The sequence below is a fragment of the Vombatus ursinus genome, unplaced genomic scaffold, assembly GCF_900497805.2.
Source record: "Vombatus ursinus unplaced genomic scaffold, bare-nosed wombat genome assembly UNPS02009824.1, whole genome shotgun sequence".
Classification (NCBI taxonomy): domain Eukaryota; kingdom Metazoa; phylum Chordata; class Mammalia; order Diprotodontia; family Vombatidae; genus Vombatus; species Vombatus ursinus.
Window position 1 is genome coordinate 617,418 of NW_020949602.1, and position 25,040 is coordinate 642,457.

General features: G+C 54.7%; 1 protein-coding gene across 1 annotated transcript in view; it reads right to left on the reverse strand.

Annotated features, from left to right (window-relative positions):
• Nucleotides 1-25,040, reverse strand: part of NDC1 (NDC1 transmembrane nucleoporin) — a 43,058-nt gene that overhangs the window by 6,200 nt on the left and 11,818 nt on the right. The window contains exons 5-17 of the mRNA XM_027852816.1: nucleotides 22,751-22,889; nucleotides 20,822-20,930; nucleotides 18,248-18,299; nucleotides 16,494-16,626; nucleotides 15,653-15,745; nucleotides 13,807-13,888; nucleotides 10,715-10,876; nucleotides 9,772-10,020; nucleotides 9,252-9,376; nucleotides 8,215-8,265; nucleotides 5,268-5,331; nucleotides 4,555-4,655; nucleotides 1,387-1,547 (exon numbers count right to left, since the gene is read on the reverse strand). Coding sequence (XP_027708617.1) covers nucleotides 1,387-1,547; nucleotides 4,555-4,655; nucleotides 5,268-5,331; nucleotides 8,215-8,265; nucleotides 9,252-9,376; nucleotides 9,772-10,020; nucleotides 10,715-10,876; nucleotides 13,807-13,888; nucleotides 15,653-15,745; nucleotides 16,494-16,626; nucleotides 18,248-18,299; nucleotides 20,822-20,930; nucleotides 22,751-22,889 — 1,521 coding nt within the window. The remainder of the gene's footprint in view (nucleotides 1-1,386; nucleotides 1,548-4,554; nucleotides 4,656-5,267; nucleotides 5,332-8,214; nucleotides 8,266-9,251; nucleotides 9,377-9,771; nucleotides 10,021-10,714; nucleotides 10,877-13,806; nucleotides 13,889-15,652; nucleotides 15,746-16,493; nucleotides 16,627-18,247; nucleotides 18,300-20,821; nucleotides 20,931-22,750; nucleotides 22,890-25,040) is intronic.

The following is a 25,040-nucleotide window of genomic DNA, read 5'->3' on the forward strand; positions in this document are numbered from 1 at the left end:
GGGGGGGTGTATGTGTGCTTACGTGTGGCACGTGTATGATGCTTATGTGTGTATGTGGCATATATATTTGGTACGTGTGGGTGCGTGCGTGTGTAATTCAAGGACCAGCCCGGCAGAGGCAAGAGGGGCGAGCCTGAGCTCCACACCTCCAGGGGTGAGCAGAGGACAACTCTACCCTGAGTGAAAGAAGACACTCCCCTGCGCCAGCAGAGATCCTCCAGTGGCCCTCTTCTTTTTGCTCTGATGTCTATCTTTTTATTTCTAATTTTGATGATCTGGGTTTTCTTTCTCCTTTTTCTGATTTAAGTTGACTTCTGTTTTGTCAATTTTATTAGTCTTAAAAACAGCTCTTACATTTATTTATTAATTCAGTATTTTCACATTCTTAACTATTCTGGCTTTTAACATTATTATCTCTTCCTTGGTTTTCTTTGGAGGAAAAAGTAAGAGATCACAGAAAAGATCCGAGCCCACAGACCTGGATCCAGCCCATGCTCCCACTGACTGGGCGACCTTCAGCCTGTCCCCTTCTCTCTCTGCACCTAGCTGCATGTATAAAAAAAAGGGAGTGGGGCACTGGTCACTAAAGCCCCTCCAGGGCCCTCTGGCTGGAAAAGCGAGGAGGGCCCAGGGGCCTTAGAGACCCTCTGCTCCTCACCTTCAGGGCCTCCGACTGTCCCTCTCTCACTAGCCAGGAGCGAGGCAGGGCTCACAAGGGAAGAGCAGCCCCCCACCGAGGGCTGACGCTCGCCGGCTCTCTCCCTAGGGGTCTCTCCTAGGGTCTCTCTCTAGCTGTTTCCAAGTACATCTTTCCAACAGGATTCACCAAGGAGGGCTGGATTTAGCGCTACAGCATTGGGACCTCTGCCTTGGTCTGTGGGCTGACATTTGGGCAATGGTGTTAAATGCCTTTTCTCAAATGGTGGGGCGCTTCAGTGCCAAGCTCTCTGTTGTGTTTTAAAGGAGAACCTTCAGCAGTCTGGGGGGTCACGAAGCCCCTCCAGTTCCCTCCTCTGCGGCCTGGCACCCTGCCCCAACACTTCTCTACTCTCTCCCCTCTAGCGTGGTGCTCCTCACCTCCTATGGCCTTCTTTAAACAAGCCAACTGCACCTGCGGGTCCTGGGCCTAAATGGTGAGAAGAAAGGCCCCAAGCAGCCGCTGTCCTTCACACGTTTGTCTGCCTGGACCATTAGACTTTATAGTGGGCCTTACTCTAGCTTCCAATCAGCGTTCTCCTGACTCATAAGCATGAAGGTCGCCCTGACTAGCTGCGAGCCCCACAACTCTCAAACTGGCTGCATGGACTCCAGATGAGCGCCCAACCTCGGGTAGCTGCTGAAAGGCGCCCACCCAGAGAAAGGGAGCAGGGACTACAACAGACTTACTTGAGGTGTTCCCCAAAGGTGGTGGTTATCCTGTAGATGGCAGTTTTCAGGGACGCGCGGAGCGCAAACCTCAGAGTCTTATAAGAAGTGTCCACAAGGCTTCCCGAGAGCCTGGGCGGTCGGCTGGACGCGTGCGGCAGCTTGAAGTGTTTGTCGACTGCCTAACAGACAAGGGGAAGTTGCTGGCTTAGAACCGGCTACCGAGGCCTGGTTCACAGGATCAAATCACATCTGGGCTCCCGAGGGATTAGATGAGAAAAAGGCTACTCAGTGGCAGGACGCCTTCAGCAAGAAGAGAATCACATCCTTCTGGGACGTAAACTCTTGGTCCCAAGTCACGCCACAGAAGAGGCTCCCGGACCTTCCTCCTCGGCTTGGCTCATTATCCAAGACACACCGAGGCTGGTCACTGTCCTATGCACCCAGGCACTGGCACCTTGGCCTTGATGCACAAGCATCTTTTAAAGCAGTTACACACCAGGCGCCTCCGAGAGGATGAGTGTGTGCCCACACTCGGGAGTGTGCAAGGCAGGTCTGGGCCTTAGACCTGGGGCCTCGCTGATGCGGGGCCCCACGCACACCTGGATGCAAAGGGGAGCCATCAGAGGGCGGGCAGGTAGGTGTGCACGTGGAGCTAGGCCATCACAGAGCGAGGCCAAAGGCTTGCCCTGAGCACAAGCAGTAAAACCACCTGTGAGGTCCCTCACCAGGGCAGATTCAGCAGCAGGAGGCTTGGGACACTGCAGGGACTGGGTTCGGATCCCCCGTTGACGCTCAGGAGCTGCTCAGCCTCAGTGCCCTCCTCTGTGGCTGGGGGCAAGGTCCCCAGAGCCCTTCTCTCACAAAACTGCTGTGAGGCCTGAGCAGTGCCCTGTGTGGGCACGGCGGTGATTGCCAGTGTCCCTCAGCCCCTCAGACAGAGCAAAAGCGGCATAGGACAGAAACAGCCCGCCCTCTCTGAGGGGCCGAGCCCAGGGCCAGGGAGGGTGGGCAGAAGAGCCAGGATTTCACCCAAAGGCTCCTTCCCTCAGTTCTGGTTACCCTGCAGCGCTCCTGCCATCTCTCAGCTTCAGGGGCCTGTGCCCGGCTCCTTCCCCCGCCCATAACCCAGATCCATCTTCCTCTCAGAAATCTCAAACTGGATGTCCAGCAGACATCTTAAATTCAACGTGTCCAAAATGGAACTCAAATCCCTTCCCACAACTCCTCTCCCCTCCTACCTTCCCTATTACTATAGAGGCAACACCGCCCCCCGTCCCTCAGGCTCACACCCCAGGAGTCATCCTCAACTCCTCCCTCTGACGCCCCCACATCCCATCTGTGGCCAAGGCCTGTCAATTTCACCTCTGCGCCACCTCTCGAACATGCTCCCCTCTGTGCTCTGACGATGCCCCCATTCTGGTGCAGACCCTCATCCCCTCACACCTGGACCATCCAGCCACCAAAGCCATCTTCCTAAAACACAGGTCTGCCCATGTCCCTCACCCCCACACACACTCCAACTCCAGTGACTCCCGATCGCCTCCAGATCAAACACATTCTCTGCTTGGCCTCCACAGCCCTCCATCACCGGCCCCCCCACTCCCCAGTCCCACCACACCCTCAGATCTGGTGACCCCGCCCTCCGGCTGTTCCACCAACAAGGCCTTCCATCTCTGGGCTCTGCACACTCTCCCCCGTGCCTGGTAGACGCCCCCCCTGCTGCACCCCAACTACTGACCTCCCTGGTCCTTCAGGTCCCAGCTAAGAGCCCACCTTCCTCAGGAAGCCCTCCCTAACCCTCTTCATTCCAGTGCCTTTCCTCTGTTCATCATCGCCTGTTTATCCCACACGAAACTCATCTGTACGTGTGTTTGCACGCCTTAGACCGTAAGCACCTTGAGGACAGGAACTGTCTTCTGCCTCTTTTTGTAGCCCCAGCACTCAGCACAGTCACCTGGCACAGAGCAGGCACTTAAAAAATGTTTGCCGATTGGCAGGAATACCAACAATAATCCCCGAGAGGCAGTGTGGCACGGAGGATCAGGAAGCCCTCCAAACCCGTGCTGGCCATGTGACTGTGGCTGGGTCACTGACATTCCAAGTGCCCCCAGCTCTGGAGCAGGCTTTGCTCTGGATGGGCACGGGGCGAGAGGTCCGTGCACAGCTAAACTCTGTTCCAAAAGAGAAGGCCCAACTCATTTGCACAGCACCTTAGCGGTTTGCAAGCATCCCATAAGGGAGGGAGTACCAGTAGGATTTCCCCATCTGCAAAATAGGAAGACTGAGGCTTCATGAGCTGAAAGAGATGAACCTCAAAAAGAGGTCACCCCCACAACAGTGCTCTCCCACAACTGTGGGCCCTCCCCGGTACGGGCCGTGTGTGTCCGTTCCTGGTCGGTCACAGGAAGCCAGGCAGAGGCTGCTCTGGGGGCCATGGCAATCATCGACTCCTGGGAAAAGACGGGCCCTGTCCATCCGCCGGAACCAGACCAGGGACCGAGGCCCTGTGCCGTGGGAGGTAGGCAAAGGGAGAGGCGCTGACTCTCCGCCCGCCTTTCTCTCCTCCTTCCCCACCCACACATTTTAGGCTGGTCAGGGGTGAGCCCTGGGCCTGCATCAGGACACAAGGAAGCGGTGCTCCCTGCACTGCCCAGGACCACAAGGAGGCTGACCACCAAAGTGATGGATCACTACAAAGGAAGGAAGGGGTGATGCCTTACTGCAGGGGAGGTTAAAGACTGCTCTAAGTTAGGTAATTTTAAGTTCCTGGCCCCGTCAGACGGAGACAGCCTCCATCTCCACTCCCCACCTAAACCCCCAGCCAGGGGCTCAGCAAAGGTTACCAGGAACCCATTCCCCAGCCAGAGATGCAGACAGACGGTACAAAGATGGTCTGGACAAAAGGGGCCACAGCCCCATCCCCCGCTGGGTGACCCTGGACAAGTCCTAACAGTAAACGAGTAGAGGGCTCTCAAAGGCAGGAAGGCAAGAAGGCCCCTCCGCAGCCACGGTGCTCAAAGGCCCGAGGTCAGACAGATCCTGTCCCTTGTTGATTGGGTGAGCTCGAGGAGGTCACTGCCCTTCTCTGAGGCTCAGAATGACCCCTCCCAAGGTGACCTTCGGTGCACAGCTTCCCACAGCAGACTCCCTTTTAGCACGAGGCAGAGAGCCGCCTGCATGTCTTACCTCTTGCAGCATCAGCAGAGTGCTCAGAATGGTGGGGAGCGTGGTCTGGACGACCCCAAACCTGTCTTCAGTAAAGGACGCTGCTACCAAGTGGGACAGACCTCAAAGGAGGGACAAACAAACCACAGGCTCTAATGAAATCAGAACAAGAACGGTATTTCCTCCCTTGGGGTCCCTTGCCTGGGCACAGGGCCCTCCTCAGGTGCCAAGCTGAGCCCCCGGAGCCCAGGGCGCCCCTGGCTTCCCCACTGTCCACGGAAGGAAGCCGAGGAGATGGCCTGGCCCAAGGCCGGTGCTTGGAGGCAGGACTCCCCACCCACCCACCCACCCAGGCTGGACAGACGGTCGCTGGGTTTCATGAAGTCTCGTTCTGCTCCGCCTCACCTCCTGACCTATGATGAAAGATGCTGTCCACCACCAGAGAAAGAACTGATGGCATCTGAACAGGGAATGAGGCATACTGGTTTATTTTCTTTATTTTTCTTGGTTTTTTTGTCTTGTTTTCTCTCACAACATGACTAATGTGGAGATGTTTTGTATGACTGAACACATAGAGCCTTTATCAAATCACTCGCCTTCTCAATGAGGGGGAAGGGGAAGGAGAGTGGAAGAAAATTTGGAACTCAAAATTATTAAAAAACAAAGGTTAAAAATTGTTTTTACGTGTAATTGGAAAAAAATGTATTAAAACTAAAAAAAAAAGAACACCTTACCTTCTAATGCCCAGATGTGCATTTGAGCATCTGAAAAAACTGCCTGGATGGAGGCCTCTGGATGCTAAAAACAAAGAGAAGAGAGTTTACTTTGGCGGTGGTGGCGGCATCAGCGGTGGCTGCGGCAGCAGACAGCGTGCTCTCACCCACCCACACACGGCCCAGACCTGGGGTCTGAGGGCACCAAGCAACAACCAGGACTTGGGAAACTGAGTCCCAGCTGCAGGCCCTTGGCCAAGCCCCTTCCTGTCTCGTCATCTCTTCCATCTGTAAAATGAAAAGTCTCAAATGGAGGCTTCCAAAGTCTCTCAGCTCCAAAACTCTTTGAGGCTTAAGAGGTAAATTCTAAGATGGATTTTTATATTTACATTTTAAAAATCAGTCGCCCAGCAATGTGGTGTCCCCAGTAGGAGCAGCAGTGATACCACCACTAGGCCTAGAGCTCAAAGAAAGAGGAAAAGGGTCCAGAGGTACAAAATATTTACAGCAGCTATTTTTTAAATTAACTTTTTTCTAATAAAAATCAATTTTCTCTCCCCTCAATCCCTCCCCAAAGACAAAAAGAAAAACAAAACCCCTTTAACCACATAACATTATCTCAACCAGGTACACGGTATGTCTCAGCACTGGTCCTCTGGGATCATGACTGGGCACTGCATTGACACCTTTACAATACAGTTGTTTTAATACAAATTCTTCTGGTTTGCTCATTTCCCCCCACATCGGTTCACACGAGTCTTGCCCAGTTTCTCCAAAACCACCCCCTTCATCATTCCTTATGGCACAATAGTATTCCATTACACTAATGCCCCACAAAGAACTGCCATCAGTGTGAGTGTGTGAGTGTGTGCGTGTGTCCCCTCTTCTTTCTTTAATGTCTCTGGGGCTGGCAGGTTTTGGTTTTGTTTTTGTTTTTTGGGAGGGCAGGTAGGTGGCCCAGTGGGCAAAGTGCCAGACCTGGAATCAGGAAGACTGGGTTCAAATCCTGCCTCAGTTACTTATTAGTTGCACGACCTGGGCCAAGTCACTTACCTTGCCCATCTGTTTTGTCATCTGTAAAATGGGGATAACAACAGCACCTGCTTCATAGGGTTGATGTAAGGAACACATGAGAACATTTGAAAAGCATTTAGCAAACCTCCGAGCATTATACAAATGCTGCCAAATGAAGGAAGTACATTTACAAGGAGAACAATTTATACGTGCTGTTCCGCTGTTTCAGTCACGCCCATCTCTTCCTAACCCCTTTTCTAGGGTTTTCTTGGCAGACACTGGAGTGCTTTGCCATTTTTCTTCTCCAGCTCATTTTACAGATGAGGAAACTGAGGCAAACAGGGTGAGCTGACCTGTCCAGGGTCACACAGCTACTAAGTGTATGAGGCTGGATTTGAACTCGGGTCTTCCTGACAGCAGGATGGTGCTCTGTGCACTATGGCACCACCCAGGTAGCCAACTTATACACTACTGTACAAACAGCTCGCATTTCTTTAGCACTGTAAGGTGTACAAAATACTTTACAAAAATGTTCTCCTTTGCTCCTCCTCATCCCCTGGGATGGACCCTGCTTCTCCCTTCCTTCTCAAGGGGAGATGGATGGGGGGGTGGGGGTGGGGCGGCGGGAGACAAGAGACAGACATTTGTGGCTGTGACCAACGGGGAAGCGTTGGCTGATGGCAGACTCAACTACGCATACTCATCAGCAGAGTTTGGCTTCCAACGGTTGGGGGAGAAGACAGAGAGGAGGGCTTTGAGGGTGAAAAAATGGATTTCTGTTAATTAAAAAAAATCACATTTCATTTTTAAATTAAAAAGAAGGCCCGGGGACTAGAGCAGGAGTCAGGTCCATGCTGGCTCTGGGTGCCACCCCCGCCCCGGGCATCGAGAATGTGCCATGTCTGGCTCCACAAGTCCTGCCAGCCGCGCTCTGTGTGGCCCACGTCCCCGGCCCTCGAGTCTGGAGCATCCTGGCCCACTCAACCTCTCCACCATCTTTTCCCTAAAAGCTGCCCTGCTCTTCCCAGGTCCTTCCCTCTCCCACCTGAACAGCGATCACCTCTGCACGAGGCCACCTTCCCGAGACGCCCGGCTGGAGCTAGTCCCCCTCTACTATCCCCAGACACAGCCAGGTGTTTCCTACAGGAGGCACTCAATCAATGATTGCTCTGAACTGGAAACAAGTGTTAATGGCAGTGTGTGTATAAAGAAAGCAGTTCTGGTCACCAAAGATTAATTAACGCAAAGCAGCCAGAGCCCAGGAAACGGACGCATCTTCAGCTTCTGCAAAGGGACTGACTCTCCCTTGGCGTCTGCAGTTCCTAGCGTGCAAGGCCACCCCACAGCTCGGTACGCATCACGAGTGGCCCCCAACAGCCATCTCAACTCCAGCACCCTGGCCTTTCCTGACTTTGGGGGTGAGCAGAGTGAAAGGCCGGGAGGCTAGACAGGCAGCCTTGGCTTGCTCCAGACACACAGATGGAGAGCCAGGCAGGGCGGTGCTAGGCGGTCCGGACGCGCGCTCTAGGCTTCACTTTGCTCATCTGTAAAATGAGGGCACTGAATGATAGGACTCCTGAGTCTCTGACACTCGGACGCCTGCCTGGACGTTCTCTGACATTCTGGATTCTAAGATGTCAGTCTAGTCCAGAGATCCCTGGGCAGCCAGCTTGGGAAAGGGCATGGACCTCTTGGCAGAAGCAGGCTTTTCAATGCATAAAATACAAAGGACTGCAAAGGAAACCAATTACAATGAAGCTGTCATCAAAACAGTGAGAAAAGAAAGCTCCTGGCCAGCCTCGTCTAGGCCAAGTTCTCCCGTGGCAGACACCGGACGGACAGAACCCCTGCCCTGCAGAACAAAGCGCTACTGACCCCTGCAGCGGCAGCCCAAGAGTGCCGCCTCTGTGCCCACCCCCCCCATCCTCCCCTCCCCCACAGGCTGGGTCCTCACCTTGCTGAAAAAGTACACGATCAGCACACGCTTGGACAGGAAGCTCTTCACCTGGGCAGGGAAAGAGACGATGAGGGCACCACCCTACCCCCCCGATCAGGTGACGCCAGCAGGGGACAACCTGGGGTATCGGCTGGCCGGGAAGCTGCTGCGGCCACCGGCTCTGGGGAAGATCAAGGGGGATTCCAGAGGCCACCCCCCACCCCACCAAGACACTGGCCAGACACGCGCTGGGGACGAGTCCTTGGCAGGAGGACAGCGACCTGAACAGCACGTGGCTACAAACGCCCCAGTCGCCCCTGACCTCCAGGGCACCCCATCCTCCCCGCATCGGGGTTTTAACTCCGGAGTCCTCGGAGAGCCCCGAGCGCTCATCTAGTCCTGCCCCTTCACTTGACAGATGAAGAAACTGAGGCCCAGAGGAGCGACATGCCTTGTCCAAGGCCACGAAGTACTTGGTGGCAGAGCCGGGATCTGAACCCAGAACATCCGGACCCAGCGCTCTTCCCACTGTACCGTACGTACCGTGCCATTTAGGCCGATGCCTTCTTCTGTAAATGTGGGAACCAAGATGGGCATCCCACGTTGACTACAAATACCCATGGGAGCTCTGATCAGCCCCCGCCTCCTGAGGGCCCAGCACCGTGTCTGGCACACAGACGGGGCTCAGGGAATGTTTGTTAGCTTCAATTCAAGACCCAGCCCCTCCCGTCTCCTGACCTGTCATCCAGATATCCCTCCGAGGGTCAAAGGTTACTCTTCCCACCCTCCTTAGAGGAGGCAGGAGGGGCTCCCACCTTCCATCCCCCCGGGAAGCCACCAGACTTGCCTGTGCCGTGGGCCTGGCATGGGTGATGGATGGCATCTCCCGTGGCTGGCGGTGGTCTTTAAGGCCACACAGTCAGTCACTTCTGTCCCCAGATCCCAGCCTTGCCCGTGACCTGCAGCCACCAAGGAGGAGCAGCCCTCCCCAGGGAGAGAGCCCTGGCGCTCTCCACACATCACCGTGGCATTCTCTGATGTGCTCCCCCGTCTACCTGCTGTTGTTTACTCTGCAGCCACGAGTACAGCTTGCTGGGTGGGCCTCTGTCTTCATGTTTGGCCCCACAACTAACAGGGGGAGGGAAGGAGCTGGGGCTCTGGGGCCCATCGCTTTGCAGGTCTAAGGAGAGAAGGGGGGAGGGGGTGTTTGGTCTATTAAGTTCACTTTACAGTGACAAAAATGTCCACACAGAACATGCAAATCTGCCTCGGTGCTAATCAGGGCTGAGGCTGAAGGAGCTCCCTCCACTCCACCCTGCCTCTCCTTCCCCTCCAGGCTGTGCTGCAGACTCCCTCCACTACATCCCCACGCTGAGGACGAGGACCTTCCTCCGACTCCATCAGACAGAATGGAAGCTCTTTGAGGGCAGGGACTGTCTGTCTTTCTGCTTGTGTATTTGTGATCCAGAGCTCAGCACACTCCCTGGCCTAGAGTAAGCGTGTGATAACTACACACTGACCTGACCGCTAATCAGACTCAGGACAGAAGTAGGAAAGAAACCGTCCAGAGCTCACCTGTCAGTGAAGTCCACAGTCTGGGGCCTCTTCTCGTCAGCTGGGGACTCAGGGGGCCCTTGTACACGGGGGACTTGAAGTCTCCTACCCCCGCCATCCGGCTCCCAACACCATCACCAAAAAGGGAGACGATCGGGGCGGGGGAGTCAGGAGAAGTAAATTTGGAAGAAAAGAGGGACGCTTTTACCAGTGACGGCATCAAAGCCTTCGACATCAGATTGGCCTTGGGAGTCTGAAAGGCAATTTCTTCTGCAAAAAAAAAAAAAAAAAACCAACATATGTGTGTGTTAGTGAGCTTTCCTCTGCCAGTGAGAAGAGTGGGGCCGGCCTCCAGAGGCCACGTTCTCCGAAGCCACCTCTACGTGGCTCAGGCGCCCATTAACTAGCCGTCTGAACCAGTCGTGGTGCATGAACGTAAGAGACCGCAGACTGGAGAAGCACAGAAAACATCCACAGAAATCTAGGGAGACTTTTGTAAACCTGAGCACAGGGACGCTAGTAGAACCTGGAGAACATGAACCCCAAGAGGCTTCAGAAGGCTCCTCCACACATGGACCAAAGGGAACCCACACCAGACAGCAAAACAAGCCTCCTGCCTCCAAAATCAAGAAGAGAAAAAAGAAAAGGGGGCGGGGAGGGACACAGCCCTCAGTCTCCAGGCCCCCATCCCAAGACTCTTAGCTCAGAGGACCAGTGTAACCCCTTCCAGTCGCCTCTTTCTGATGTAGGGCCCTGGCTCTTTGGCCGGTCCTTACTGTGGGATCATGGCATGCCATTCAAGTTCTCCAAGCCTCAGTTTCTCCATCTATAAAATGGGGCTAATAGGCACACTTGAGGCAGCGAAGCAGCCCATGAGAGGAGGGAGGACAGCAAGGTGGCCCAGAGCAAGGGTTGGGGAGGGGGTGGGGAACAGCGAGGCAGCCCGCGGGATACCCTGAGTTACCTTCCATCACTGGGGGCTTCTTTGACTCCACAGAGCTGGGCGGGGGCTTCACTCGTCCATTGGTGGCCGCGGCTTCTTGATAGATCACAAGTTTCTGAGTCAAGTCATTCAGCAGAGCCAAACACTCGCGAGATATGGCCACCCAGTTGTGGGGGTGCCCCCCTAGAGATCAGACAACAGTTTTAAAACTCGGCCAACACCCCCATCACAACATGACGGAGAAAAAGAAGGGCAGAGCCTCAGAGCTGGAAAGGAGTCGAGGTCAGCTCGCCCAGCCGCCACCTGCCCTGGACAAGGGCCTCCCAGCCCCCCACATCCCTTCCCCTTCGTTTGTCCTTGCTCTGCCCTCGGCAGCCAAGCTGAAGGGGCCCACTTGTCTTCCAAATACCCGACACAGCCACACCGAGACGTACTATCTCAGGCTCAATGTTCCCACTTCTTTCCACAGTTCCCCATGCGGTCTGGCTTTGAGATGCCCTCATCTTGCTGGGTACCCTCCCCCGCATGCCCTCCAGTTTTTCGCTGTCTTCCCTAAAATGTGGTGCCCAGAACTGGACACAAACTGCTCTGATGACAGGAGAGAGGGGGCCTGGCAGCGTCCCTGCTCTGCCCAGCCAGCGGCATCCCTGCTCTGCCTGGTGGGGACGGGAATGCCAGCCATGCAGCCCGGCCACACAAGACACTTTTTGGGTTACCACATCCCACTGCTGACTCCTATGACTACAATCCCTTCTCCTGGCTTTTTCCACACACATCGATACAGGGCAAGACTTCTCCATTCTAGACTTGGGTTAAAAAACCTTTAATTAACTGTACCAGGATAGGACTTTGCAGTCATCCTCATGAGGTTTTTGGCCCACCATTACAGTCAGCTGAGAAATTGTGGGATCCTAATTCTGTCATCTCTTTTTCCAAAATCTTCCTCCCTCACCATCCACCCAGCTCCCAGGCCAAAGAGATCCCAAATGCCAAAAAACGAAAAGCCCTAAAAAGTCACTTAAAACCAAAGCAAACCTTGTGCAGGAGACACAAATATTTTTACATCTGAAGGCCATGAAAAAGACCAAGGATGACATCAGCTGCAATAAACAGGCTGGGAACGCAGTCCACAAAAGCGGCCATGTCTAACGAGGGGCAGGCCAGCACCCCAAGGCCCTCCCACCAGCCGGGTGGGACCCAGCGGGACGAGGCGGGCCCTCCTGGCAGGCTTCCCCACGTCCACTTCCACATGAGGGGCTGCTGGCATCACTGTTCAGGCCGGCCCCTGCCCCGCTCGCGCACACGTCTGCTCTTTCATTATTCCCTCTCTTCAGAAAACTCTCCCTGCTTCTCATTATCTCTGGCTGGTTGGCGGCTTTGTTTCCTTACTAAAGTCACTTAAACATCAAATAACAGGCCTCAGTGTTGGGGGGAACATGGCAGAGGGGTCAGCCCCCGCACAATCTCTGCAGGAAGACCCTCCTCAAGAAATCCCCAGAGACAATCCCACCCTTCTGGCCTAAGGATTGTCCTGGCATCAAATGGGGCTACCCCAAGTCAGGGGACAAACCAGTGAGTTTGGAAAGGCTTCCTCAGAACCTGCCACCTCCTCCCCAGGTGACCTTGGCGGGGTTTTTCCCTTCCCTAGGTCAAGGGCCTTGGGGTCCTTTCCAACTCTACAGCCAGACCCTCAGGGGTCTCTCCAGAAGGAGGCTGCCTCCTCTCATGGCCGGTCAAGCCAAGACACCAGAGACGACATTCAACATGCAGAGAAGGGCTCTCCCCTCAACAAACCCTGCCCCCAGGTAAGTGGCTAAAAAAGGTGGGAGACGGCACACATCATAAAAACATCACTCACATAAGATTTTTGTGGTTGCACGTGCGCACACACACACGCACGCACACACACACACACACGGTGCTTACATTTCAAAATGTCTCTGGTATGTGAGCTCTCACCGTGTCACAAAACCAACGGAGCTGCCCCAGCTCTGGGCCTTCCAAGCTTCCTCCACCATCCCCTCAGCCCCGGTCCTCCCTTCAGCCTCCCCCATTACCCCCAGGGCAGGACCTGTCTTCGCCTCTTTTTACTTGGACCTGTGTGCCCAACACTCAGCCCAGTGCCTGGCACACAGTAAGTGCTTAATAAATTCTTGCTGGCTTGCTTCCTTCCAAAACATCCTAGCTTCTTTAGGGTGCCCCGGTTCCCCCGGTGGAGGAAGGGGGTCTAGGAGCTTGGCCTGCTTGCTTTCTCCCTTGCCAGGGGGACCCCCTACCTCCCGGTGCTAAGACGCTGAGAGGGAAAGCATTACAGCCAAGCCAGGGCTGAAAGAGTCCGTGGGGTCACCCAGCTCATCCCCCTTCGCCTTGCCGAGGACGGTCAACCCGTGCCCAGACCACCACCAGCACAGCTCTGGCTTCACAGGCAGAGGGAGGGCCCACACAGGGTTTGCCTGGGAGGCTCAAAGGCTAGCTGTCCTTCTTCTGGACAGGAAAGAGAATGTAAAAGAAAAAAAGCACTGGACATTAAGTTCTAGTGTTCAGTCTAGCCCTGCCCCACATCAGCTACGTGACCTTGGGTGAGTCACTTTAGTGAAACTCAGGTTCCTTACCTTTAAAATAAGATTTCTCAAAGGTCCCTTTCAGTTTTAAGATTCTACAACACCCCTCTCTCCTTTTCTCTAAAACTGTCTAGTTAATCATTTCCTTGGGCGGAGGAGAGACAAAGAACACAGGAGAAAAATACGTTTTGGTTTAAAAACCTTTCCCTGATGGCGTCAATGCTGCTGCCACCAGACTTCTCCCAGGCAGCCCACCTGTAGCCACCAGGTTGGTGGGCTTCTCATCTAACGGAACCCGATAGTTTATCCTGGGAATCACTGTCATTGATTTTCGTTTTTAGTGCTACTTTTCATGTTTACATTGCTTTTGCTTCCAAATATACCCCTCGAGAGCCTACCCTTTATGTAACAAAGACTTAATGGAGGGAAAAAATCTGTTGAGCCCAAGTAGCCACACAGGGCGGAGGCCCCACTGCCAGCAGGAGGGCAGGCGCAGCGGGCGGAGCTCTTCCTCCCACCCGCCCCAGTCAGGCGTAGGAGCCTTGGAGATACCTGGTTGGCTGAGGCTGAATACTTCTTGTCGCCTGGAAGGAGAGTACTGAGACAGCAGCATGAGGTCCTGCAGGGCCAGATACTGCAGGGAGACAGACACATCCTGGTTAGGGGTGGAAAGTCCACGTGACACAGGGTGCCCCCAGATGTACCTGGGGACACCCCAGAGAATGGACAGTGGTGCCTGGGAAAGGGGACACAGAGAGAGTTCCTTAAACCTGGAAAAGGCAAGGCCCTAAACACTAAGAGCCAGGACCCTTTATCCATCACAAAGACAAATGCAAATTAACTAAGCCTGGATTCCAGGGTGAGCCCTTCTGGGAGTATCCAGGGAAATGGCATGTCCAATCACCAGCCTGGCCGGGCCGGCTGTGGCCCTGTGTGCCCCCCTGCCCGCCAGGACCACCCTGGACAGGTCACTGGCCCACACTGGCCCCATGCTTCCTTCCAGCTCTCAGCCAGGAAGCCCAGGGTCCTGCGCGTGCCCATGTCATTGTCCTGTTTCCTTAGACACAGATCTGTTTTTTGTTTCTTCTCAGCGTGTAACTAATAGGACAAATGCTGACATACATAAAATCTGGGCTTAGAAACCCCAGCAATTACACACAAAAAACAGATTCTGGAATGGCGGAAGCTCCAAAGTCACTCACTCACTGGTCCTTTGTCTCACTCACCAGAACACGGCTTCAAAACCTCCCCCTCCCACGGCTTGTTCATCACCAGCCAAGCCGACGTCACCCCATGTCGTCGGGCAGTGGTCAGCAGCCACACCCGTCCCATGTGTCCAAGCCCAAGCAGGCATCTGTAAACCTTCACCGACTCTCTAGAGCTATCAGCTAAAGGGAATGCCCCCTGGAGGGGGTCTCTCAGGCCTCCAGGAGCCTCCCACAGTCACAGCAAGTGAGACGAGGCTCATCTGTTTCAGATTTCTAATGACAGTGAGTCTGACCAAAGCCAGGGCAGAGCCCCCAGGACTCGCATGCAGAAACCTGCTCAGAAGACCCTGCCTGGTCCCTGGACCTTCATCTGTACCAGGGAAGGCCCACCAAGAGACCTCGGGCTCCAACACCCTCCCCAAGGCCTCTGCCACAAACGCAACCCACACCTTTGACTCGTTACCCAGTGACCGACCGGGGGCTGAGATGGGGCCACCAGACAGAATCTGTTGTAAAAAAGCCCGTCTCTAAAGTGTCTCAAAGTTACTCTTCTGTCTTATTCTGAGAAATCACCTTCACACTGATCCAGCTGAACAGGGCTTAGTAAGGGTCTACTCTATGTGACAAGCCAGGTGTGGGGCACCTGGAAGGTAAAGACAGACAGAGGCCAGCTGACAGCCCTGCCTTCGAGGCCCTCGCCATCTGCCAGCAGGAGAGAACGGGAGTTCGGGCAGTACAGAATGTCAGACCAGGCCATGGGCCATGAGAAAACTAGGGTGCGGGGAGGAGGAGGGGAACCTGGTACTTCCAATGCTTCCACGTGATGCTGGAATGGGAAGAGTGAGAGAGCCCCAGAGAACCCGGGCTCTACCCCTGCCTCAGCCCCGAACCCCCTCCTCCAGTCGCCCTGATCCCCCTGACACCGTCAGCCAGCAGAGAAGAGGCTCGGAAGGCTTCATGGGGGCAGGGCTGGGGGGGGGGGGGGCACGGGCTAGCACCTAAACAAAGACAAAAGCTGGAGAAATCTCTCTCCACCCACAGCAGAAAATGATCAGCTGAGGGAGACGTGAGCCCGAGTGAGCTGTACAGCCAACCAGTCCCTAGAAAAGCTAAGGCGCACCAGACGCAATAAGGTTCCCCGGAGAGGCTGGCTGGGTAAAGAGGAGCGGGGGAAGGGTGGCAGCACATACCTTTATGATGAGGGGAGAGCTGCCGTTTAAGACTTTGGGTAAGCATTCTTCTGAGTCTCCCGTAAACATGGGCTGAACAGGGAAGACGTGAGCCTGAAACCAGAGAAGGAGGATGACGAAAATGAGCCACGCATTTGGGCCCAGGCAGCAAGACCAAGCCCCAGTACCCGCTGTGAGGTTAAAGTCCCAGAATGGCCAGAAACCTGTGAGTGCCCCTGTGCCCAAACAGGCTCAGGGCAGAGCAGCCTCCCCATCCCAAGGAAATCACCCCTCCTCCCCAGCCTCCGTCAGCCCAGAAAGAGGGTTCTCGGCCCACAGAGGAGAGAGAACGAGGCCAGTGCCACCTGCTTATGCAGCTCTCACAAAAGCTTTCATTTTCACCTGACACTTCCACCTTATGAAGTCTCCTTTAAAAATTCACTGCAGCAAGGATAACAGCCTTAGCACACTATCAGTAAGCTCTGTACTTTTTTAGTGACAAGGCACCTGACGGGTGCTCAGTCACCAGCCTGGCCTCGGTCTCAAGGCCTCCAGGGAAACCAAGCACTCAGCACGTTTCAACTTCCAAGCCCTCCCGGCCCCCAAACACCTGCTTCCTTACACCTAACCACTCTACGTCATCAATGTAAACATCATTATGGAGCCAAACGCCGGTCCTGTGGGGATGGCGCGAGGACACCGAGAGCAACCCAGTCAACACAAGAACTCGGCACGTTCCGACTAAGTAAGTCAATGCCATGCCTGCAACCTCCAGCTCTGGGCAGCTAAGATTCAACCCAAAAACCTGCCCACAGGAAATCAATGGCCAGTCTGGAGCCTCTGAGCAGCCCTCCACACTGACCTCCGTGGCATAGATCTTGAAGAGCACCCAGGTGATGTACCAGGTCACCAGAAGAAAGACCCCGCAGAGCCAGACGTGGTAGAGCAGGGAGAGGTCCAAGAGCCCGCTCAGGCTGTCCAAGGGAGGCTGTTTCCTGTGAAAGACGAGGGAGACTCCAGTCAGCCCCCTGGGGCTCTGGCTGGCCAGAGGTCAGTCAGGGAGGGAGGCTTCTCGGGCATTCCTGCAGGACACGGGCCTGCCAAGCACCCAGGGATGCCCAGGGACCACAGGCGCCTTCTGACCGGGCCCTGAGTGTCCAATATGCCTAATGTTTACTCGGGAGGCTCCCCCTAATGTCACGTCTGCTCTTCCAGATAAACCTGGGGGCCCGACCCTGGCTCCCCTCCTCAGGTGAATCCATGAGCTTTCTTCCTCAAGCTCACAAGCATCTTTCCATTTTTTTTTTAAACATTCCAGCTGGTTTGAGTCACTCATACTAATGAAGAGGGAAATTACAAGTATTTAGTAATGCGCCAGTACCTCTGCTCCATCTGGAGACGCGCTGGACAACTTTTCCAAGTGGCCAAGGTAAGATGTATGGGCCCAGGGCAGGGGAGAAAATCCCTTCCCAGAGGGACTCTCACCAAACACCAGAAGCTCCTGAAGCCAGCAACAGAAGAACACTACCACTGAGCTCATTCTCTAACTAAATGCCTTGAAGACAGTGATTGCCATCGACTGCAGAAGCCTTGGGCAGTGATAGCTGCATAAACAGCCATGAGGGCATCAAGGAGACTTTTTTTAAATAACAAAAATAAACAAGATTTTGAGCTGGAGCATCACTGGATTCCCTTCCGCTGCCCTGTGACTGCCCACAAAACACCTGAGCACCCACTATGTGTCAGGCACTGCGCTGGGACGCGCATATGTCTCCCTCAGGCCGCCCTCTTGATTTGCCCCCCCATCCCACCCAGGTACAAATTATTGTCAGCAGCAAGATGAAAGCAGAGAGTCCTGGCTCTGGAAAGGCAAAAACAAGTGTCTATTGTAGCACCTACTATGCTAAGGGCTTTACAAATATGACCTCATTTGATCCTCATAAAAACCATGGGAGGCAGGTGCTATCATGATCCCCATCAAACAGATGCGGAAACCAAGGCAGAGAGCAGTCAAGTGACTTGCCCAGGGTCCCACAGCTTGGAAGTGTCTGAGGCCAGAAAACAAGGGGACTGGACAAGATGACCTAAGGTCCTCTCCAGTGCAAGGTCTAGGACCCTATTACCCAGTAACGTTCAAAACCTGCCAACTGCTCCCTACTATCTACTAAGTAATCACACTGCTTAACTACCTCCCCGGGGCCCCACTGTGCCCATCTCTACTCCACACAGGGAGGCTCCAACCACCGTTCTACTTGGTTCTGGATACACAACTGCCAGGAGGTTTTCCCACCTCCACACCTTTGCTCTGATGTTCCCTTTTCCTGGAACGCCCTTTCCTTCCACCTGCTGAACTTCTCCCCACCCTTTAAAGCCCCAATCCAGAGCCTTCCCAGGATCTCCGAGGCTAAGCAGGCTAACAGAGCTCGCTAATTATCTCCTCTCGACACTTCTCTCACACTGCGTTGCCATGATCTAGTTATACATCACTTCCCCTGACCAGATGCCAACTCCTCGAAGGCCAAGAACTCTGTGTTATCAAATATTCCCAGCGGAGCCTTGCGCACAGCCCAGGAGAAGGGGAGAGGGACGGGGAGGAGAAGGTGAAGGGTCACTCACTCATCTCTGTGGAGGTCCATCGCAGTGCTGATCCAAGCTTTGGGGATATAGCCTGGGGGGAAAACACACCAAACTGTAAATCTAGCACCCCAACCCAGGCAAAACCATGAGACCCTGGAATGCAAAAGCAAGACTGCCCGTGTCAGAAGAAGGATGGCGTTTTGAAATCCTAGACCCCACTGGGGAGCCTCCGTGGTGCCTCCAGGCTGGGGGTGGATAGAGTGGGGCCCCATGAAGATGACGCTCCTCTCCAAGGGCTTCTGGATCGTCAAAGAGGAAAAGTGGGTCTAACAGGAAGACGGTATTTGCTGTGATATATTCTTTGGAGAGAGGCTCTCTGTGCACCACCCCAACATCACCAACCTACCTTCTGCTTGCAAGCACAAGGCACTAACATGCTGGGCAAGAGGAGTCAAGGGCAGAGACAGCTCAGTGCCCAGGCAGCCCCCTGCCCTGCCCTGCTGCCACCGCAAGAGAGGTGGGGAGGTGCCGGCCTGGAAGAGCAACCTGGGACAATGGCAGGGGCCCCAGCACGGAAGGAGCCCGCAAACAGAGCAGCCCTGGCTCAGGCCGGCCTCCGCCATACAGAAGGAGTTTAATAAATGCTGTGTGACTGATTAGCTTGTGTCCTGGTTCCCCAGGAATGGAATAGATAATAGCTGTCCCTACAGACCTGTTTGGTACAGTACAAAAACTCATACAGCACCCACGACATACTCATGTGCCCGTCTCCCACAATGCCCCTGGATTCAGCCACCCAGCTCTCCCCGCTCGAGAGGCTAAAACAACAGAGGACAGAGAAGAATCCAAAGGGCGGCTTCTGCTCACAGAAGTACAGAAGAGTCACAACTGGCATCACCCAAGCCCCTGCCCAGCACCAGAGGACAGTGAGCATCCAGGGGTCAGAGTCCCAAGCTGGTACCACTAGGGAGAGCCCCCAGAAGGCAGTGAGCGTCCAGGGGTCAGAGCCCCCTCCCCCTCCAGCACCAACAGGGAGAGCCCCCAGGACCAGAGGGCAGTGAGCGTCCAGGGGTCAAAGCCCCCTCACCCTCCAGTACCACCAGAGAGAGCCTCCAGGAACACAGGGCAGTGAGCGTCCAGGGGTCAGAGCCTCCTCCCCCTCCAGCACCACCAGGGAGAGCCTCCAGGAACACAGGGCAGTGAGCGTCCAGGAATCAGAGCCAATTTCACCCTCACTTACTGGGTGACTCTGGCAAAGACATTTGACTGGGGAAACGGGCATCACCATCCAAGCTGCACTTGCCTCCCTCCCAAGGCTGGGCAGGCAAGCCCAAGCCCCTATCCCTAGACACCAGCACCTAGCAGCAGGGTCATCATTTTTCCCAGCTGGGTGGCATTCACAGGGCAGGACACACAGAGATGCTGGGCCCATACTGACTGGTAAGGCTCTCCTGGCATAGAGAACCTCCAGCACTGCTGGGTGCTCTACAGAAATCACTACTGCCTTCTATGCCACAGGCACCCTGACCTCAGGGGCATGGTTTTCTCCAGATTACAGCTTTGATCAACAGCAGGGATGACAAGAGGGAAGGAAAAGCAGATGGGCTGGGCCTGGGGTGAGATGAAGGCAGGAGGAGGGAGGGACAGGCTGAGAGCAGAACTGGGGAGAAGACAAAGGGCAAAGGAAGGCACAGGAGGCAAAGTGAAAGGGAAGGAGCACAAGCCTGGTCCTGGGGGCTCACGACCAAAAAGGGACCCTGGACCACTCACTCCCCATTTACAGCTGACACGCCTGAGGACCAGGAGAGTCCAGGGACTTGTCTAAAGGCACCCAGCCCTCAATGAGAGGGCTCTAGACCCCACTACCGCTGGCTGCATCCCTTGCTGAGTGGAGGCTCCAACCTCCTCGCTAGAATGGCCACCTTTATGAGCATTAAAGACACCGTACTAGGCCACAAGTGAGAGGCCCTTTCCCAAAGCTCTGACAGCGCCAACACCCGGCCTCTGTCAGCCCCATGAGGGGAGGGAGACACCCTTAGTAACAGCTCTCCCTCTTTGCAATGCTCATACCCAAAGGTACCGCGGCAGTCCCAGGGATCCCCCTGTGCCTCCATCACCTACTAGCCACATGAGCCTGGGCAAAGAGCCTCAATGTCTCCACCCAAAAAGGGAGAGGCAGAGCTGGGAGATGTTCACCACAGGCCCTTCCCGCTCAGACCCCCTGCTTTCCCCGCCTCACAGGGGTTTAATGAGGACCAGAAAGGAGTGGATCAAAAGCAGCTAGGACCAGAAGATGGCACAGAACCATGACTGTACCATCCATCCCTGGTCTAGGACACCAAGTCAGGGTCCTAAATGGGTGCCAGTCACATGATGAGCAGAAGCCGAGGAGCCCTGGCTACTTACCCAACCAAGTTCTGGGTCTCAGCTAGGCTCACCCTAGTCCAGAACAGTCATCCGCCACAGCAGGCATGGAAGAAACTTTTGCCAAACAGGTGAAATGGCATCTTGACCTCCCGGGCTACCCAGGAACAGGGACATCAGACAGAGGAGGTGAGGAGTGACCCCACCTTCTGAGAGAGGCGCCATCCATGAAGGGTCACAGGTCCTTACCCAGGAAATAGTAGAGGCCACAGAAGTTCCTGACCAGGTACAGGGATTCCACAGCACTGTGCCGGAGCAGCAGGGGCAGAGCTCTCCGGAACCGCAGGAATTTGTATTGCTGGAGAGAAGGAAGAAAAGAGGGAGTGGGGAGAGTGCACCGTCCCACCCCGGCCTCACAGGCACCCTGGGTCTCATCTGGACAGTTCAGACAGCACCCATCCTGTGGGGAGAGGGGAGCAACAGCTGTCAGATGGTGACGGTCATCAGATCCTCAGCTCACACACAAGCCCCTTGGCAGACAAACCCAAGCTGGACAGCCCCTCTGAGGGAACATGTCGAGGAATCCAGCAAACCCCCAAGACATGCCTACTCTGCGCAGGGGCCGGGCCTAGAGATGGATAAGATGAGCGGGACCTGGGCCGCCCTCCAGGAGCTCACTGCCTGGGAGGGGAGAACCGCAGTAGGACAGTAGCCCAGGGGCAGCAGGGACATCCCAGGACCGAGCCCTGGCCAGCCCCATCCCCAACACTGTGACTTTATCCCCTTCTTCTCTCCAGGCCTCCGCAATGAAGTGAAGCATGGCGCCCGCCCCCTGTGGGGTCTGAGAGGCTCTGCAGACTTTGAGGGCCCCTTCCACAAGAGCTACAGAGAGCGGAGACACCGGGACAGGCTGCAGTCTGGGGCCCGCAGAGAGCAGCTCAGATTCATTCTGAGAGGAGGCCAAGGGCAGGCAGCAGGGGGGTGACGGGCTTCAGCGAGCTCCTCAGTCCCTTCCTGGTCCCTCCCCGTCCTGACCTTTCACAGTCAACGGAAGGCACGAGGAAGACCCAGGGAGCAAACGCTCAGGGCAGGGCCCCTTCTCCTCGAGAAGCTGGTCGGGGGCTCGCCCGGGGGTAGCGGGAAGTGTCACACGCCACCACACGCAGAAGGGGGAGGGGCAGTGGAGCAGAGAGAGCCCCGCTCAGCTCAGCAGACAGCTTGTGACTCAGGGGAAAGATGCTTCGGGCATCAAGAACTCACTTTTCTCCCAGAAACGTTCAGTTTAGCATCAGGAAAAAAGAGACACGCCATAGGAGCAAATGCATAGCTGGGGGAGCTGGCCCAAGTGTGACTCTGCCCTCCAATGAAGGGAAGCATCTGGAGGGCAGGGCCCGGTTCATCCTGCACCTTTCTATCCCTAGTGCCTTGCACACAGCAAGCGCTTAATAAATGCTTTGCTAACTGACGGGACAGATGACCTATGATCACAGAATCACCTCTGAAGCAGGAAGGGTTCCTAGAGACAGCCAGTCCAGGCCCCTTGTTGCAAAGGTGAGGAAAGGGAGCTGTCCAAGGTCTCTGAGGCAGCACCAGAGCCTGAGCTCACCCCAGGGCCTGGGGGCTGCCTGTGGAATCTAAAGAGACAGCAAGCTCTGACTCAGGGCCGGCTTTGCAGAAACTTCTGAGATCCAGTTCACTGTTTTAAAATGTTTAAATGCACTTTGCAACCCTGGGCAAGGCCGCCTGTGACGTCACTCCAGGGCAGTACCTTCGGTTCCAGCCTTCTCAAAAACTCAGTCCCCCACCCTACAGCTTCGCGGAGAGCCGCAGGCTCTAAAAACCAAGGTCATGAGGCACAAGGCTCCGTGGGGCCACTGGGTGTGGCGAGTCAAGACGAGCTCTGCCCACCTGGGCCCCCTCGCTGCAGCGGCGCCCCCTGGCGGCCCTTGGGCCTCTGCCCCTCCCCCCTTCATCTTCAACCTGCCTAGAGCAGCCTCTGCTCCCAGACAAAAAGCCCTTGGAGGCAGAGGAAGTCCCCTTCCCAAGGGGAGCTCCGGCGGGAGCAGCAGGCCTAGCTCTGCCCACTGGAGCTATGTGCTGGCCATGGGCCAAGGCCCCCCGAAGCCAAGAGAGACCCAGCAGGCCAGGACCACGAGGGGAGGTCGAGCTCCTTCTTACCTGTATGATGGGGAAGGGCAGATAGTTCATGTTGTTCACGAAATACAGGAGGCTGTAGCTGTAGCCCATGAAGGCTCCGGCCAACAGGAGAAAGAGGTGATATTCATTCAAACAGGCCCGGGCCACCTTACTGTCCAAGCTGAAAGAAAGCAGGCAGAGTGAGGGAGGACAGAGGAGTGGCCCCCCCGGCACCCGGGAGCTTGGAGGCGGCCCACGGGAAGCACGGAAGGGGAAAGGGTGCCCCCAGGAGCACCCGCCCAGGCAAGGCTCCAGGGCAGTCACTAGGGAGTGTCTCGAGTCAAGCCTGAAAACCAAGGGATGCCTGGCACAGTCTGCCTGGTCCCAGTAGCAGACAGGCCCTCTTCTCTGTCACGTCGAATACTCTGGGTGCTCAGAGCCCAGCCATCCTCATGGTTCTGGGGGGCACAATGGATGTGGGGTTCCCTTTCCCCCTCATCCTTGGCCGAGCGCTTCAGGGCCCTGAACGTCGATTAAAACAACTGAGTAAGTGTTTTGGGAGGCCCTGAGCAGACAAAGACAAAGACAGCCACAACTCTGGGGAGCAGCATCAGTTAGTTCAGCCACTTGGCACAGGTGGCACATTCCTGGCAGCTGCCACACACTCACACCCACTGCTAACCTGCAGCCGTGGTCCCCAAGCCACTCCCCAGGCCCAGCTGGGGACGAGCTCTCTCCTTGGCCTAAGACACACAAGACACACAACCTGCTCCTGCCTGAGCCTGCTCCCGACCCCGCCCCCCTGAGACAGCAGAGCCTCCGAGAAACCAGAGTCCCCTCCAGGCACAGAAAATCAACAGAGGAAGGCCGGGGTGGGGGGGACCCCACGATGAGGGGCCAAGGCAGGAGGGGATCAGCCAATCACAGGCCCCAGAGGTCAGCCCGGCCCACACCACCACCTGAGACAGGAAACAGGCCCAGAGATGGGAAGCACATTCCAGACGGCTCTTTTACGTCCTCTCAGCCTGCTGTCTCATCTATAAAATGAGGACAAACATATTTGCTCTCCCAGGGCTAGTGTGACGATCCTACAAGATAACTCAGGTGAGAAGCCATGAAAGCCAGAGCAGCCCTAAGAGGCCTGTTCCTACAGCTTTTCCCACCAAAGAGCCAAGAAGGGTGTCCCCAGGGGAGGCCCTGGTCCCTCCCTCTATTTACAAACATTAGAAAGCACAAAATCAAGCCAACCTCGTCACAGCCCTTCTACCTATGACCAACGGCCAGCACTTCGGCCTGAAAACACTTGCTATCTATAGTCATATGAAAAAATGCTCTAAATCACTATTGATTAGAGAAATGCAAATCAAAACAACTCGGAGGTACCACATCACACCTCTCAGATTGGCCAACAAGACAAAACAGGAAAATCATAAATGTTGGAGAAGATGTGGGAAAACTGGAACACTAATGCATTGCTGGTGGAGTTGTGAACTGATGCAACCATTCTGGACAGCAATTTGGAACTATGCCCAAAGGGCTATAAAAATGTGCATCCCCTTTGACCCAGCAATAGCACTTCTAGGGTTATATCCCAGAGATAATCACACAAACAGGAAAAGGACTCACATGTACAAAAATATTCATAGCAGCTCTTTTTGTGGTGGCAAAGAATTGGAAATTGAGGGGATGCCCATCAGTTGGGGAATGGCTGAACAAGTTGTGGTATATGAATGTAATGGAATACTATTGTGCTATAAGAAATGATGAGCAGGCAGACTTCAGAAAAACCTGGAAAGACTTACATGAACTGATGCTGAGTGAAGTGAGCAGAACCAGGAGAACACTGTACACAGTAACAGCCACGTCGTGTGATGACTAACTTTGTTAGACTTTGCCCTTCTCAGCAAAGCAAGGATCTAAGACAACTCCCAAAAGACCCATGATGGAAATTGCCACCCTCATCCAGAGAAAGAACTATGGAGTCTGAATGCGGATCGAAGCATCGTACTGGTTCTCTCTCTTTTTTTGTGTTTCTTCTTTCTCGTAGTTCTTCTCATTGGTTCTAATTCTTTACACAGCAAGACTAATGTCAAAACATGCTGAACATGAATGTACATGTAGGACCTATATCAGACTGCACGCCGTCTTTGAGTGGGGAGAAAATTTAGAATTCAAAAGCATATGGAAGTGAATGTTGAAAACTAAAAATTAATTAATTAATCTTTAAATTTTTTTTTAAAAAAAGGTGAAGCTACTCAGAAGGGATCAAGAAAATTGGGAAATTTTAAAATAAATAGAGAAGGAAAATTATAGACCAATTTCCCTAATGAAT